The following is a 17690-nucleotide window of genomic DNA, read 5'->3' on the forward strand; positions in this document are numbered from 1 at the left end:
CTGGAGTCTGGAAGATTCGAGTTCAAATTCAGCCTCAGACACTTAACTGAGCAAATCACTTAACCTGTTTGCCTTAATCCATTGGAGAAATGACAAACCATAAATCTGCCAAAAAAAACCCAAAACCCACGGTCAGAATGAGTCATGGAGTCACTAAGAGTAGAAACACCCCCAATCGATGTAAGATCCTAGAGGGAAGGGGCTTCTTTTGTCTCTTTTTTTTTGGATTCCTAACCGTTGGCACCAGACAAATAGTAGGTGCTTAGTAACTTTCATGACTGAAATGAGGTAAAAGGGCTGGATACATCGTCTCTCCATACAGGAGCATTATGTGTATATACACATACGTGTACATACAAGCGTCTATTTGTATGTTAATTTTATGTCCCACAGATAAACCTTTATAGATTTGTAAGGAAGGGCACGCGCGCACACACACAGACACACAGACACACACACACACACACACACACACACACACACACACACACACACACACAGAAACGCACGCGCGCGCGCATGCAACTCTTGGCGGCTAAGGAAGCCGGGACCACCCAGGCTGTGGTGGGGAAGCTTCCAAGCCCACAAGGCCGTCCCGAGGGGCGCGGTGGGTAGAGACGCTGGCCCGTGGGTCAGGCAGGCCTGGCTCAGAGTCCATCTTGGACACCAACTAGCTAGGCAGCCTTGGGCAAGCACTTTACGTCCCTCAGCCGAAACCACGGGGATAAGGCCAGTATCTCCCACTCGGGGTTGCTGCCAGGGACGGGAGGGTGGGAGAGGGCTGCACACGCGCTTCGCGGGTCTTGAAGCGCAATACGAACTCGAATGACCGCTGTGGTTGGCGGGCTAGGCCACACGGGCGCGACGGAAGGCCCCGCTCCAAGCACCGCTCGGTGGGAGGAGCGGCTCCGCGCCGGAAGTGAGGGCCGCTCCGGCATTCGGGGAAGCAAGAGCCCGGCTGCCGCCTCCGCGCCCCGGACGACGCATGCGCGTCCGGCGACGCGGAAGCGAGAGATGGGGCCGCGATGGCCCACAATTCCCTAGGGCTGCCACCGGAAGCAGAGCTCGAGAGGCGGCTTAGAGACTTCCCCTCGGCCGGCGGGGGTCCGAATGAATCCGAAATCAGCCAATCAGTTCTCAGGGTGGTGATTCTGCCCTTCCCTATCTGGGTCGTTACCGTTCCCAGCGGGACAGCGTCTCCCGCAGCGGCGGCCCAAGCGCCTGATGGGCCATGCTCCGAGCTCAGCGGCTCTTTCGGGACGTCACTTCCATGGGCGCAGCGGGTGGCGTTCCTCGGAAGGCCGGCAGCCCCACCCTTGCTTCCTCCCTCTGTGCCCGGTCAGGGCCAGGCGGGCAGCCTGGGGGCGAGCGCCGAGGGCACCGCCTCCCGCAGTTCCCTGCGAGGGAACTTCCTGCCTCGCACTTCCGCCCTTGGGTCTTGTCTCAGTCGGCCCCTCCCAGCTCCCGGAAGCTGGCCTTGCCCCGTATTTACACTTGTACTTCGCCCTCGGCCTCCTTTTCTCGCTTCGTAACCTTCCTCCTTTCCCCTTTTTGTCTTTCCCTCCCTCTCAGTCCCTCTTGTGAGGGTGTTTGGGTTCCACAAAAATGTGAAGGGAGAACTGTTAGTTCGCATTACAAAGCCCTGTTTGGAGCATATGGGCAGTGGTCCGAGTCAATAAAACCTGAGATTAGACCAGGCTTGCCCCATCTAGTCCTGAGATTAATCCAGGGTCTGCATTCTTCTCCCTTGCACAAGCTCAAGGAGATAGCTGGGTTTTTGCTCATTATAATGAGCAGGGAGGGGGGAAATGTATAGGAGGAATGTAAGAATTATATTTGTGGCCCCAAGTCAATGATTGGCAGGAAAGGGCAGGAACAAAAAGACTTTGAAACTGTATATAAGACCTAAGATTTCCAGGATTCCTTGTCCTTTTCCATTTACAACCATTTATAACTCCTTTCATTCTTCCATCAACACTTCCTTGCAGTAAAACTATATTAATTTCATATTTGTGCTGTTTGGATTTAGGCACTTTTTAAAAGAAAATTGTATTAATCCCTTTTTTTACATCACCAGAATTTCTCCCGGTATCCCTCCTCTGCTCTCAGAGAGCCATCCCATCTAACACTATTGTTATATGTACTTTTATTTAGCACTTTATCCTCCCCACTAGATTTTAGGCTCCTTTATAGTAAGAGTTGGTTCCTTTTACTTCATACCTAGGCTAAGCAATGAGATTACTTAGAAAAGAAGAGCCCCTGCTTTTAAGTAGCTCATGGATGGTCTAATGGAGAGGGGAGTCTAGAACATAGTTACACTGAATTGGAAATAATCAGAATACGCATTACCAGGATGCCCTGCATTAATAAAGACTGTTTAGTTTTCTCATTGTTTTTGTTGTCTGTTCAAGAAAAGGACCTTTGAAAATCTAAAGGTGATCCCTTGATTTGCATGTGAATTGGATCTAAGTGAGACAGAACTTGGAAGTCTTCAGCCTCCATGGTAGAATGGAAAGAAACTTCCATTTTGGAGTTATTGATCTGTTTACTATCTGATCTTACAAAAATTACCTACCCTCCTAAGGGTTCATTTTCTCATCTGTAAAATAAATGATAGGGTTGCATTACATCAGAAAGTTTTAAGCTTTTTTGAATCATTGCATTTTGTTACCTATATACAAAATAGAAGGAAATTCGAAATTTCAATTAGAGGATGGTGATGAGGAGTTTCCTTATCAGAAAAAGACTATGACATCAGAGTGGCCAGAAATAAATCAGAGCAACTGGAGAGATAGCCCTGGATATGAGACAGTTAGGGATAAGTGACTTGCCCAAGGTCACACAGCTAAGTATCAGTTGTCTAAGATTGGATTCTAACTCATGTCCTCCTGACTCCAAGAGTACTCTTTTTCCATTGTGCCACCTGGCTGGCCTAATTTTTTAAGTTAATGAAAATAAAGATATGGTTTTTTGGCAAAGTTCACCAGACATCACGAAACCTATCCAGGAGAACTTCAGGTTTAGAATACTTAAAATAGATGCAGGCAGCCTAATCATTGACCAGACTCCTTATTGGCCTAACTACAGAGACCTGAAGAAGGAAATAGAATCAAAAGGGCTCCACAATCTGAAATGCATTTTCTGATCATTCTACTTCCATTACTCTACCCCAATATATTTTGTTTGTATAAATTTTCCATTATCTAACCCCCCCCCCAATAAAAAGGAAAGTCCTTGAGAAGGGGGCTATTTTCACTTTTATGTAGCAGAGTCAGGTACTTAGCCATTCAAATGTGTGAATAAGAGCTTGCAGAGGAAGCAGAGCAGAATGAGGATACTAGGGACCATGCTTCAGGGGATCATTCACTCAGTAAGCATTGGCCACTATGAGTCAGGTCCTATATTAAGTGATGGATTATCTGCCTGACCTGAGAGTACAATTAAAAGCAACGAATACAGCCATTCTGAAGTAGAAGTCAATATCTTGTGGGGGTTGGCAGTAGATAAAAATGGAAAATGAGCTTCCCAAGTTATAAGAGTTCCTACTTGTGTTTAAATTGGACTAAACTAAATTAGGAAAGACCGGTCTGAATCTTGAATCTGATACTAGCTGTCTTCTTTGTGTGTTATTTGCCCTTGAGCCTCAATTTCCCTATCCACAAAACAAGTTAATTGTGCTGGTTGTTTTTTTTTTTCCAAGCTGTAAACTGGAAATTACTAAGTCAAGAGAGCAAGGTTTAGTTAATGATTTAGACAAGTGTTTAGAAAATACTGAATACAATATATATATGCTAAATATAATTAGAGCAGATTATATACAGCCATCAGATTTTCTCCTCCATGTCAATAACACTCTTCAGGCCCAGAATATGAAGCAGTCTCACATACTTGAAGCTTACCATCTAAACAACACTGACTATAAAGGTTCCTTAAGTGAGACTAAACTTAGGTGCCATATCTACTTAGCAGAGATGGCTGAGCTTACATTTTCTCCAGAGTAGCTGTGTACAATTGAAATTTGCTTCAAAACTGAAGTTGCCGGGATTTTTCTTTTAAATAGCAGCGATGATGATGAGAGTTGAAATAGCTCATAGCTATGTCAGCTAACAAATGCCAATACCCATAATGTGGACTAAATTCATACACAAAAAGGAAAAATGAACTTTGTAACTCCTGCCCTGACTACTGTACCTGTTAGGACAAAGTATGAACAACTATTTACTTCTGGAGGCAATATACAATTTGGGTTGGTTGCAATGAGATTTGGTACTGACAGCATGAACCTGGGGAGAAAAAAGAAACATCATTTGTATACAATAAAAATAAGGAGGCATAATGGAAAGTCTAAAAGAACCCAACCAGATGGCTCTTACAGTAAAAAACAAAAGTTCCTAGAAATGAATAGCTATTTGTGGCCTTGGAAATCTTATAACCCTCCCTGAATAACAGCCTCCTTTTCCTTCTTTGGTTCCAAAGGCAGCAAATTTCCATTAAGAGTTAGGATAATCCTATCTATTGATAGCAATCAATCAAATAGGTGGTCCTAAATTTGGTTAAGTGCACCAAAATTCTGATTTACTATTTATAGACAGTAACCACAGGCAACTTACACCCCTTGGATTCTGTTGTCTCATATGCATGATAAGGAAGATCTCACTATATGAATATTAAGGTTCTTTCCAATGTTAAATCAAATCATCCTATTTATTGATCATTTGCTATGTGTTCATCACAATGCTAACAGCATTAAAGGGTCAAAGAAAAAGTCTATCTCCAAGGAGCTGAGTCTAGCTGATGTCTAACACAAAACCTAGATAATAATTCAATGCTAATTTTTTTCTATAGGATATATTGGTGGTTCATTGGTTAACACATTAGATTAGGAGTCAGAAAGACTTCATGAGTTCAAATCTGGCCTCATACATAATAACTATATGATCCCAGGCCTCAGTTTCTTCATCTGCAAAATTAGCTGGAGAAGGAAATGACAAACCATTCCAGTATCTTTGCCCAAAATAATCCCAAATGGGGTCACAAAGAATCCGACATTACTGAAACAACCGTTTGATAGTTTCATAGAAATTTAGGGAAAGGGCTAGGCTGAAGTGGTTAGAGATTGCTCAAGGAGATCCTGAGGCTTAAGCCAAATCAAGAATCAAAAGGATTTGAAAAGGTGAAAGGAACCACTTTTTCAATGAAAATAATAGCCTGAAGAAAGGCATGGAGATAAGAATTAACATGGTGTATATGGGCAAAATTATGGAAGCTGGCTTGATAATCTAGGGCCATTCAAAAGAAATTGTTCTTTACAAAATTACCAGATTTCTAAACTGTCCTGAGAATTTTTCTTAGTTCTTGTCTTTCTTGATCCCTGCTGCAATTTTTTTCTCCTTTCCCCTAGAGTTTTGTGCACTTAGTTTCTTCCTATCTACTTCTTTAATCTCCTTTGCTTATTTGCCATTCTTACTTAACCTACTCATGGAGGATTTTTCCCTAGGCTTTGTCCTGAGCATTTAGGTTTCGAGGAAGCAATGCTTGTTCTTTGTAACCAACTATTAATTGTGGTTGGGGCCATCTCCAGTTATCCTGATTCCTATCTGGCCACTGGACTCAAGTGACTCAGGAGGAGAAAAGCTGGTCAATTTGCACAACCCTCCCTCACTTAAATCCAATTCACTTGCAAGTGATGGTCTCACCTTCCTGGTGCTCATTGAGAGCAAAGGACAAAAAAATGACTTGGATCTATATTTTCTTTCTTGATGATCCCATCAATCCTTATGTGTGGTACTAACATATTGATGTAGATGAATCAAATATCTGTATTTTAAGTTCATTTTTCTCCCTTAAGTTTCAGTCTTACATCAGAAAAGCCTATGGAACATTCTAAAGTAGAAGTATCATAGATATTTCAAACTCAAATATGCCCAAAGCAGAAATCATTATTCTTCCCCACCCCACCCCCACTCATTCCCACCCATCCATGCCTTTTCAAAACTTACCTATTAGTACTGAAGGTACTCTTCCTCATCTGGCAACCTAGATTCTTCACTCTTCTTCAGCCCCATAAATCTAATCATTTGACAAATCTTGTTTCTATCTCTTTAACATCTCAATTCTATCCCCATTTCACCATTTCACTAGCTTTTTTTTGTAGGTTGCTTCCCCTCATCTCTTCCTGGCTTCCCTTAGTCTGGTTCCTTTACACCTTTGCCAAAGTGATGTTCCTTATGCACAGAACTATGCTGCTCCCCTGTTGAGTAAATTCCAGTGGTTCCCCATTAACTCTAGGATCAAATATAAATTCCTCTTTATCTTTTTTTTTTTTAGGTTTTTTGCAAGGCAAATGGGGTTAAGTGGCTTGCCCAAAGCCACACAGCTAGGTAATTATTTAGTGTCTGAGGCCAGATTTGAACTCAGGTACTTCTGACTCCAGGGCTGCTGCTCTTTCCACTGTGCCACCTAGCTGCCCCAATTCCTCTTTATCTTTTCTTCCTCTATCTGCCAGAAAGCTACACTGGGTTTCTCCATGTTCCTCAGGGATGACATTTCATCTCCTATCTCCCAGTCTCTGTACTTAACATCCCACATGCCTGAAATTCATTCACTCACCTCTGCCTCTTAAAATTCTTTCTTTTCAAAGAACAGCTCAGTAATTACCTTCTATATGAAACCTTTTTTGACTCCTCCAACTATTTGTGTCCTCCCTCAACTTGCATTGATCTACTTTGTCTTTTATTCTTTTTACATTTTGGGTGTGTCTATATATTTATGTATTTGTTGCTGCCCCAAACAGAATGCAATGCTTTGAAAATATTTCATTATCAGTATTTATGTCCTAGTGCCTGAAGACATTTGGCACTTTTTGCCTCTTAACTGATAAGGGCCACACTTTGAGCCCTGATGGATCCCACTTGAAAGATCTTGTCCAGTCCAAAGCAATTTCCATGATATTTTCATTGGTTCTCTTCTGACATTTTTCTTTTGGAAGGTTGAGAGATGGCAAATTTTCCCAACAACTGAACATGAATGTTAGAACAAGTTCTGTGGGGATCAAATGCCTTAAAGATTGGAAGGAACCTTAGTGACTGTCTATAATGCAAGCACCCTATTTTCATAACGGAAACAGAAAAGTAAAATTAGCAATGTCCAACACCATTGAGGCAATTAGTAGATTACTAGATTCAAACTCAAATTTTTTGATTCTGAATCCAGGGTTTTTTTCACTATAACCTGCTGCCTTTTTTCAATTTTAATAGAGGGACAAATTTTATGAGTCATTTCAGTTACTATTCTCAAAAAGCCTAGTTAATAGCTTCATTTGCCTATATGTTTCCTCTCACTCTTCTCCAAGGAATTTTTCAGTAAAAACTGGAATCCTCTCAAGAATTCTAGTTATATTCCAGTTGCTACTGACAGACGATTAGCTCCCAAGAAGGAATCTTAACAGCAAAAAAAAAAAAAAAAAAAATCAGGTTTATTAAAGCAGAAATAGCAATTACAAGGAATTCTGTTTCTGCCGTATGCTATGTCAAGTGTACTTTTGTGTGTACATTATGACTAAGCTAGGCAGGACAGTTAAGGCTTTGGAAGAATTAAAAAAAAACATACAACCCTTCATAGAAAATTCCTTCATCAAAATCAGAACGGGTAGGAGGGGAATCTGACAAAAATGGTCTACAGTGCAACAACATTACTCAGGCTTCCACCTGACACCTGTAAACAAATGGCTGCAGCTAAGGCATGGTACAGGTACAGGTAAGGACAGCACCAAGCTAAGACACTGAAACCAAGTCAGGATGCTAGTTGTAGCCTGAAGAATTAAAATGAATTCTATTTCAATTGAGGTATCAATGTGATTTCCACCCCAAAGTTGTTAAAATAGAATACATCCAGTACAAAATTAGAGGTGCAGTTAATAATGTTATATAGTCTTGGCACTGTTAGATCAATAGATGGCCAAGTGCTTCCAAATAAATAACTACCAGCAAATCAGAGCACTTTACTGAGTATTCTGAATATTCCAGTTATTCAAACATCCTTAAGACAATGTCAAAGGATTGAAAATTAGAAAATAAATTAAAAGTGCTATTCCTTTTGCAAATTTTTCCACTGTTATTGAAGATGTATACTGTTAAATTTATTGAAACATCTTGACAGTTCAGGATATGAACTTAACTAGAACATTACTTTTAAAAGTGCACATTTGCCATTAGAACCTTACTTTTAATATTGCAAATACATCTCTCTTGAGCTTCAAAAAATAGATAAGAGCTCAGATGAGGAAAGCAGCACAATATTAGGGCTAATTTAATAGTCTTTTTCTTTCTTTGTTACAAACTCTGGCTGATTTGGTGCATTCTCTAAGCTAAAGCAAGAGAACTAAGACGTAAAGAGGTTGCATTCAAAGGAAGTTTAGGTTTCTATACTGAATCCATTTGATACAGTTGCCAGAACATTAAGAATTACCCACAGGGACTCAAACCTACTCCAACATGATTCAAGGTTAAGCTTTCACTTTTGGTTATTACCAATTTGAACTTTGTTGTATTTTTCTTCTGGAGGTCTGATTCAGATTTTGTTTAGTCTTAAGGCACTCTCAAAAACATTCTGAATTGTTTTGCATTTGCAAGAAGATGATGAGGAAAAATAAAGATTGTCATCCCCTAAATTAGTTAAATTTTGGGAGTAGTCAGAAGCTCCAGAAAAAAGAGAAGAAAGCCACTTTCTTCTGTGAGTGCAGTTAAAACAGCTTGAAGTGGAAAAATGAGCCAAAAAAGGACAAGTTTTTTCTTCCTGGGGTGTGATGGCTGGGGGAGGCTGAGGTCTGAACTGTAGGTGTGTGCTTTACAGATAAACAGGTTAAAAGGGCCAGAGGTATAAGATCTTATTCATTAGTATAAAGCTATCAAGTCACTCTGCAACCTTATCTGCTCCAGAATGTCATGGAAGATGGCTGATTTCCAATTTTAAGTCATTCTGAATTCAGACCTCCCTGGGAACAGTGCTCACAAGTGCTCATAAGTGGATATGAAAGTAGTTTTGGAATATACACATTTCCCAAACAGCTTAGCTCCTGGTGTTGAAGGTTGCAAGCTTATGTACATATCATGGTCCTGAATTTATATCCATGTCAACTGTTTCTCTTCCAAGCACTTACAGAGGCAACAAACTGTCTATTACAACAAAATTCAAAGTAGAGTTTGTCCTTTTCTCAAAAGTCTCTTCTGAAAATAGTGCTAACAAAAAGAAGTCTATGTAAGTCTGCGATCCTGTTTAAGGCCAGCAGCAGATTTCCACACAGCAATACAATGGGAGAGAAGAATCTCTTCTGGGAATTGTGATTCCATTTCTGGAGGAATTTCACTCTCCTTGGTTTCCATGTAACTCACCAATGTCTCTTTTAGGCTGGAAAACAGATGAAAAATGAAAAGAAGAATTTAAAACGAACCTTGCAAATAAATCAATAAAGAAAGAAATCAATAAACTTACAAAATTTTCACCTGTCAATTCAATTCCATGGACCTTTATTAAAAATTGACTAATGGGCAAGCACCTCCAACAGATTGTAAGTTCTTTGGAGGCAGGGACTGACTTCTGCCCTTTTTTGTATCTATAGCACAAAGCACAGGGCCTGACACATATTGATTACTGATCGCCTGTTTTCTTTTGTCACATAGCTATTATGGAAATATATTTTGCATGACTTCAAATGTATAACTGATATCAAACCACTTGCCTTCTAAAGGAAGAAGAAAGAGCAGAAGGAAAGGGACAGAATTTGGGACAATAATTACAAAAATGAATGTTAAATTTTTTTACATGTAACTAGGAAATATTTAAAGAAATAAAAATATATTTTAAAAGATATAAAACTAAAGGCTATGTCTATCATCTGAGTGCAAGCTCTGGTGGGCTGTACCAAGCTACAAGTCTTCCAGTGACTAACTGCTGTTTAAGGATCAGCCTAGGCAAACTCAGAGGGGCTCATCATCACTCTCAATTTGACCATTTGGATGAATTCCTTGGCTATGATGTAGCAGATAATGTTGAACTTGGGATCTGGAATTCCTGGGTTTGAATCTTGCTGCTATGTGACCATGAGTAAGTCACTTAATCTCTCTAATCCTCATTTTCCTCAACTGTAACCTAAGCTTAAAAAAAGCATATATTTCCTATGACTGTGAGAATCAAGTAGTTAATATAAAGTCTTGATAAACTTTAAATTGGGCTGCAATCCACAGGAAGGATATAAATATTAAAGGCGTACTAAAAGCAGAATTACATAATTATAGAAAGTCCAAGTCCACAAATGTTTCTCTTGTTTACACCCCCTAGCCTGTAAATTATTCACTTTTATGCTTTGTTTTATGGTTCATAGAACTATATAATGTAGGCTCCCCTATTAGAATGCTGAACACTCAACAAACACCAGAGATCTTGGGAATTCTGTGTTGAAAAGAACCTTAAAGATCATCCAAGTTCAATATCCACCCTTATTTTGCAGATTAGGAATATATTCAAAGTCCGTTAATATACAGTTATCATTAACTTCAAAGTTTACTATAGACAATGTACCACAGATGAAGTGTAATCCATCACCTTCAAAGTAGATGAAACCCTATATTTTAATTACGAGTCAAACCTAGGATGTCAAGAGGCAAAGGAAACCAATTCCTGTGTGAAAAGCCTTTACTTTGTTGAATCAGTTCCTTTTTCTTTCTCACTTAATAAATCATGTCTACCAAACATGGTGTTAATTGAATGGGGTACAAAGAAGACAATAAAAACAAAAAGAATAAACAATGAAAAAGAACAAAAGAACAGTCCTTGCCCTTAAGGAGTTTACAATCTAATGGGGGGGGAACAATGGGCAATCAGTTAAATAAAACAGATAATTTCAGAGGAAAAGTCATGATGAGTTATAAAAATGATACTGTGATTTCTGGCTCGACCATACCTCCATCTAGGATTAAAGTTCTCCCCCTCAGTCTGGGTATACTTCAACTTCAAGAGGATCATTTCATGGAGCTCCAGCAAAAAGGTTTCTAACCTGGCCTGATTTAGGAAAGTGTTGAGAAGTTTAGCATTCTCAGCACTAAGGTCATCTTTGTATGCTGCATCGATTTCCCCAAATGGATCCTAAAATTCAATGGAAATAAATGAAAAATTTTAAATGAAGAGGAAGAAAAAACAGAGCAAAAATTTACCCCCAAACTTACCCAATTTTAGCCAAATGAACCTTAAAATGACCCAGGTAGACTAATTTACTTACTTTTCTAAGTCTGAGGAGCTGTTCAGACTTGTGAGCAGAAAGGAACTGCCACAAGGCGATAGTGTGCTTTAACTGACACCTACTTAAAGCCTAGGAGAGAAAAAAAAATGGAAGGATCACCTATCATCACCTCATCTTAATTATTCCTTAATTTTACCTGTTCATCTCCTCTAACACATATCTTGCCTCTATTTGACTCCCAACATCAGTAAGCCACATTCACAACGAACACTTATAAGGCTCTGTAATGTACAAAGCACTATTAACTATGCTATGTGCAGAGAACACAAAGACAAAATGAAAACCAGCTCCTGTTCTCATGAAGTTTATGTTCTTCTAGGTGATATGACACAGAAACAAATAAATATTAATTATCTGAGGGGAAAGAGATCACTAACAACTGAGGGAATATGCAAATGTGTCTCATGGAAGGTGGTGCCTGGGCATAACCTTAACAATAGCTAGAGATTTTATTTTTAATTAAGGAGAAAATCAACATTCTCAGGTATTTCCATATAAAAAGGCCAGAAAATTGGGAACGTACATGAAATTCAAAATTTGCTTCATACAGTTGTTTCATTTAGTATGCATAGATTAAATGTGGTTACTACTGTTTGTCCTTCACTGTCAAAGAAGACCATGACATCAGGGAGGTGATGCCACGACAAGCACATGAACTGGATTTGAATGAAAGGGTGGTATGTTAAGTCACCAGTCTCACTTTCTCCTCCAGAGCCATCTGGGTCCAGTGGCCAAATATGAATCAGGACGACTAGAAATGGCCCTGGATGTGAGGCAGTCAGGGTTAGTGACTGGTTCAAAGTTATATGGTTAGTAAGTGTCTGAGGCCAGATTTGAACTCCTGACTTCAGGGTCAACCCACTGCGCTATATAGCTGCCTGTTAAATGTGGTAGGACCAATATCATCCTACTTATTTATATCCCCTCTGAACTCCTCTGTGTATTTTAAAAATCTACTGTTGCTGTTCTTTTCTTTCTTCTCTTCCTTTTCCCCCCCTCATTATCACTATCCACCCATCCTCCCCTCAAATAAACTACTCCCTTCTAACAAAATTACAGTTAAAAAAAAAAAACACATTTCTGTTGTAATGTAAATTTCATTCAGTTTTTGCAGTCTATCACCTATTTACCAAGAGATAGGAAGAATTAGTTTCTTTAGAGGTAGAAGTCAGGGTGAAAGTATATTTTAGGTAGAGAGTTAGGAGATTCAAATGCCAAGTTCAGGAATCACCAAAAAGACTACCTCCTTCTAGGAATATTTCACTGACTAGCCCCAGATTGTGATAAAGGATACGAGTTCCCTTAGCACTCATAGTTTCCATTGCACTACATACCCTTAGGAACTTAAGGAATCAATGTGGTGTATGGATAGACAACTAGTCTTAGTATCAGAAGAACTAGTTTTAAATCCTGCCTTTGGCACAGAATAGTTATGATTCTAAGCACGTCACGTTTAGGACCCCAAGCCAATTTTCTCAAACTCTTAAACTGCAGAGAGTGGGTACTAGGAGTTCCCTAAAGCAAATACATCACAAGTCCAATGAATAAATTTTCTGAACATAATATTAAATTATACCCCAGTGTGGTTGCTTTTCTTCTCAGTCAGCTTATCAATTCCAAAAGAACTAACCACGAGGTCTGTTTTGTATCTATTCTCTGCACTTAATGCACAAGAGGTGGAAGACTGTACAAGGGGTCACTGACTAATGCTGTTGGCTTCTCATGGACAGGGTCTTTCCCACTCTGTTCTAGGGGGACCCTTGGTTAAAGTGGCACCTGTGACAGAAAATGCTTTTACTAGGTTGGATAACCAAACCTAAGTCCAAGACTCACCTTTAACACAGGAGCTGTTTGACTGTGCATCTGCAAGACGTCTCGGATGTACACATTTAGGTGCATTTCAGGATCCCCACCTGCCATACTCAGAAATCCCAAAGTAATCTCAGCGACAGAAAGTGCCTCACAGGCATCACTATAGGATTGCAGCTGCCCACCGATGGTACTCAGGGCTGAGCTGGGGAGAGATTTCTGGAAACAAGAACATAGTGGTACCTAGTTGGTCTCTTGATTCTGATGTATAACATTGATCCTTACCACCCCTCATTCTACTGAAATTTTAGTTTGGGATGGATAACACACAAGAGAGTTCAAAAATGGTGTGTACAGAATTCAAAGCATCAGAAGATTAATAAAGCCTTTCATGTAAACATACATGATACTTCTGCCCTGAAAAAGTTTCAATGCCCCTTTGTGGCATGGAAGTGACCCAGCATTCACAAACACTGTGCCAGCAAAGTCCAGGACCTGGCAAATTTGGCTCAGCTGGGAAAGTTTTGCATAAACGAGACTCTATAAGAAAAGCATTTTGAAAATCTTAAAGCACTATACAAACATCAGTGATTTTGTTTAAGGATCCAGTGATATACTGGCTCTGTCATCCAAGGACAAGCCTACATTAAGTCTGGAGGAGCTGGACACAAGGTGATGGATTTTTTGTTCCCCCAACTCATAAGACTATCTACTAGGTTCTAAAATATACAGAAACCTGAGACGAATTTTTAAAAAGACAAGCCATTCCCCAATTGACAAATGGTCAAAGGATATGCAAAGACAATTTACAGGTAAGGAAATCAAAGCAATCCATAATCATATGAAAAATTGCTCTAAATCACTAATTATTAGCGAAATGCAAATTAAATCATCTCTGAGATAGGTACTACTTCACACCTCTCTGACTGGCCAATATGACCAGAAAGGACAGCGATCAATGTTGGAAGGGATGTGGGAAATCTGGGACACTGGTACATTGCTGGTGGAGCTGTGAACTGATTCAACATTTCTGGAGAGCAATTTGGAACTATGTTCAAAGGGCAACAAAAATGTGCATACCCTTTGATCTAGCAATACCACTACTGGGTCTATACCCTGAAAAGATTTTGAAAAAGGGTAAAAATATCACTTGTACAAAAATATTCATAGCAGCCCTGTTTGTGGTGGCAAAGAATTGGAAATTAAGTGAATGTCCTTCAATTGGGGAATGGCTTTAACAAACTGTGGTATATGTATATGATGGAACACTAATGTCCTATTAGAAACCAGGAGGGATTGGAATTCAAGGAATCCTAGAAGGATTTGCATGAACTGATGTTGAGTGAGATGAGCAGAACCAGAAGAACACTGTGCACCCTAACAGCAACATGGGGGTGATGGTCAACCTTAATGGGGGCAGCTAGGTAGTGCAGTGGATAGAGCACCGGCCCTGGAGTCAGGAGTACCTGAGTTCAAATCCGGCCTCAGACTCTTTACCTAGTTGTGTGGCCTTGGGAAAGCCACTTAACCTCATTCCCTAGAAAAACCTAAAAAAAAAAAAAAAAAAATCTCAACCTTAATGGACTTGCTCAATTCCATCAGTACAACAATCAGGCACAATTTTGGGGTATCTGTGATGGAGAATACTATCCATATCCAGAGAAAAAATTGTGGAGTTTGAACAAAGACCAAAGACTAATACCTTTAATTTAAAAAAAGTTACCTTATTATGTAATTTTGCTATCTCTTACACTTTGTATTTCTTCCTTAAGGATATGATTTCTCTCTCATCACATTCAACTTGGATCAATGCCTACCATGGAGACAATGTAAAGACTAACAGACTGCCTTCTGGGGAGGGGGGGAAGCAAGATTAGGGGGAAAATTGTAAAATTCAAAATAAATAAAATCTTTCTGAGAATTAAAAAAAAAAAGACTACCTACTATGGAAGGGCTTCAATCTGTTATTACCAAAGGAAAAAACCTATCCTAAAAGGAGCAGATCACTACTGAAGTCCTGGGCTATATACGATTTTTAAATGGTGGACAAAAGTACAACAGTGTAGCCTGACGTTGCAAATATTAATCTGATAAAAGGCTTCGATTAATAATCAAACAAGAAAAATCTCTGGGTTTTTTTATTTGTTTAAATATGGACCACTAGACCTTTGGAAAGGATTCCTTTACACTGATTATAAAGTCCTGAACTAAGTCCCTTTATTTTTCTGAGACTCAGTTGTAAAATGGAGGAAATAAAATCTGCCATTCCCAGGCTTGATGGTACACAGTTGTACAGAAATTAAATTGAAATAAAAACACAAATGCACTAAGAATTGAAGTGCTATGTAAAGTTAAAGTATTACTTCTAATAGTAATAGTAACAATATGACCTGAGGCATCTTGTTCTTGATGTCTATAAAGATATGTTCATAGTTCCGGTCATGTCTGTACACCAGGGTGGGCAGGCCCTAAGAAAAGAAAGGAGAGAACATACTGGATATTGATGATTGAATTGGCAATCCCATGGCAGGCACTGTTCTCTCTAAGGAGGGACTCTAACATTTACACTTTTCAGCACTGACCCAACTGGTATGTCAGCTTGGCACGACATGTTGTCATAAACAATCTATGGAAACCAAGCCCCAACACAAAGCTGAGCTCCAGAGTACAGGTAGAGATTTCAATGTAGCATGCTAGAACTGTGGTGGGTTATTAACTATATAAAAGTAAGAAGTAGGAAGCCTAGAAATTATAACATAAAAATTTCTGAGTGTTGAAAGAAATTATGATTTTCATATTAAATGATATGATATGTGTAATGAAAATACTAATAAATCAGAGCTCCCATTTCAATAACAGATCTGGCTTGGGAGTAAGAGATTCACAATGCAGCTTAAAGTGATCATTTCTTGACAACTGAATCACTACATTCCTATGGCTGTGAACATTAATTGAAGACTACAAAACTTGTTTCCATCACAGAACTCTGATCCTGAACCCCATACACAACCACAACCCTGAAGACTTGAAACAATCAAATTAAGAACTACTCGCACAGGACACGAGAACATCTGTATTGTCCTGCACTTGTGGGCTTGCTGTGAAAAACTGCTCAAGCCCTAGAAATGATTGTTGTAAACCACCTTTCCCCCTCCCTCCCCATTTGTGATTTATGCTTTTAGTGAAGCAGGTGAAGCTCTCCTTCTCAGGAGAATTCTGGTTTGCAGACTGTATTCAGAAATTAATTAAATTACACCACTACTTGATTGCAGGCACCTTTCTCTGACCTGTTCTACTTTGCCTCCAGCTGATTCTGGGTTAGAGACCAGTTCAATGAAATTCTGTTAATGATGTCAACAATCTGATTTGTACCATGACTGGAAGTTATGGACAGAAGCTTTAACTATGTTCTGCGGGCATTTCCTTTACCTGTAGGGTGAGGAGAGGCTTCCCCTGGAGGAATCGGCTGGTTACTTGTCTCTGAATCTTCTCCAGGTCAAATTGTTGTAATGTTTCTTTACCTTTCTCCACACTATATTGACAGTTGGACAGAATTAGTGGGGTCAAGTCCCGTTCCACTTCATAGCTAATAACATGCAGGTCAGTCACCTCAGAGGAGTTAATAGAATAACTGAAAGAAAAAAAGACACACAATACCCCCCGCTGATATTTAATGATTGATAAATAAATGTGTCTGCCATGGAAGATTAAAGAAGTTCTTTTCTAATGTCCTTACAAGACACTTTATTAAAAAAACACAAATATTGGGGCATGGTGAGGAGCCAAGTTAAGTAGAGTTGAAAGAAATTTTGTAATATAAGTTGTCTTCTGTCACAAGTGCTCAGGATCCCAGTTTGTGTGAAGGGCAAGAGAGGAAGAGTGGGAGTGGAAAGTCTGCCTATGAAGAAAGTGAATAATGGCATTTCCCACAGGGTTGTATACTCACCTACTGCTTTCATTGGTGTATTTTCTCATGGTATAGATCAAGTCATTGTGAAGAGCAATGAGGTAGCTGACCAAGGCAGTAGAACAAAGGCCCAGGCCTCGTCTACGTGGAAGTAGAATCTCAAACTCATTTTCCAGACTCAAGTCAGCACTGCAGTACTCTTTAGGTAACTTGATTTCACCTTTGACAGAGAAGGACAATCTTAGAAAAGAGACATCTGATCACAATTCCATCTCTCAGCAACAACATTAGTGAGTTTACCAGTTCAAAAGTTTCTGGGAAGGAATACACCACACTTTTAAAGGCTGAGCCTGCAGACTTAGAAACAGTCTGTCTTGTGAAGGTCTATTTATTTTTCTCATTTAATCTCGATACAACAGAACAGATAAAATGACTTACCATTGGTATAAAGTGATCGTCTCAGCTTGTTCCATGTAGACAGAAAGACCTCAATTTGTTTTTGCAGTGAGCGTTTCAATCCTTCTACAAAACATTTAATAGTGCTGCATTATGGTATCTGTTCATACTAGGGTAACTTACACCAAGACAAGCCAATAACACACAAGTACAAAACAATCTATGGTCTTACATCATGGATTCACTATCAAAATTTTCAATGATGAGCAAAGAACTATTTGTGTA

General features: G+C 39.5%; 2 protein-coding genes across 3 annotated transcripts in view; both read right to left on the reverse strand.

The window, feature by feature from the left end:
* Positions 1–1411, reverse strand: part of ENDOV (endonuclease V) — a 78291-nt gene extending 76880 nt beyond the window's left edge. Inside the window, exon 1 of one of the 2 annotated variants that reach the window (XM_074224966.1) lies at positions 1178–1410. In XM_074224966.1, the coding sequence (XP_074081067.1) occupies positions 1178–1233 (56 nt within the window). In that variant the 5' untranslated portion in view covers positions 1234–1410. Of the gene's footprint in view, positions 1–1177 lie in introns of both variants that reach the window. The other variant, XM_074224967.1, reaches the window with a different exon arrangement.
* Positions 1412–7454: 6043 nt separating this feature from the next.
* The window catches only part of RNF213 (ring finger protein 213), a 157759-nt gene continuing 147523 nt past the window's right edge, over positions 7455–17690 (reverse strand). The window contains exons 61-68 of the mRNA XM_074224965.1: positions 17448–17531; positions 17049–17229; positions 16532–16733; positions 15493–15570; positions 13127–13321; positions 11273–11362; positions 10958–11139; positions 7455–9405 (exon numbers count right to left, since the gene is read on the reverse strand). Coding sequence (XP_074081066.1) covers positions 9252–9405; positions 10958–11139; positions 11273–11362; positions 13127–13321; positions 15493–15570; positions 16532–16733; positions 17049–17229; positions 17448–17531 — 1166 coding nt within the window. The 3' untranslated portion in view covers positions 7455–9251. The remainder of the gene's footprint in view (positions 9406–10957; positions 11140–11272; positions 11363–13126; positions 13322–15492; positions 15571–16531; positions 16734–17048; positions 17230–17447; positions 17532–17690) is intronic.

The sequence above is a fragment of the Macrotis lagotis genome, chromosome 2 (genome assembly GCF_037893015.1).
Source record: "Macrotis lagotis isolate mMagLag1 chromosome 2, bilby.v1.9.chrom.fasta, whole genome shotgun sequence".
Lineage (NCBI taxonomy): Eukaryota > Metazoa > Chordata > Mammalia > Peramelemorphia > Peramelidae > Macrotis > Macrotis lagotis.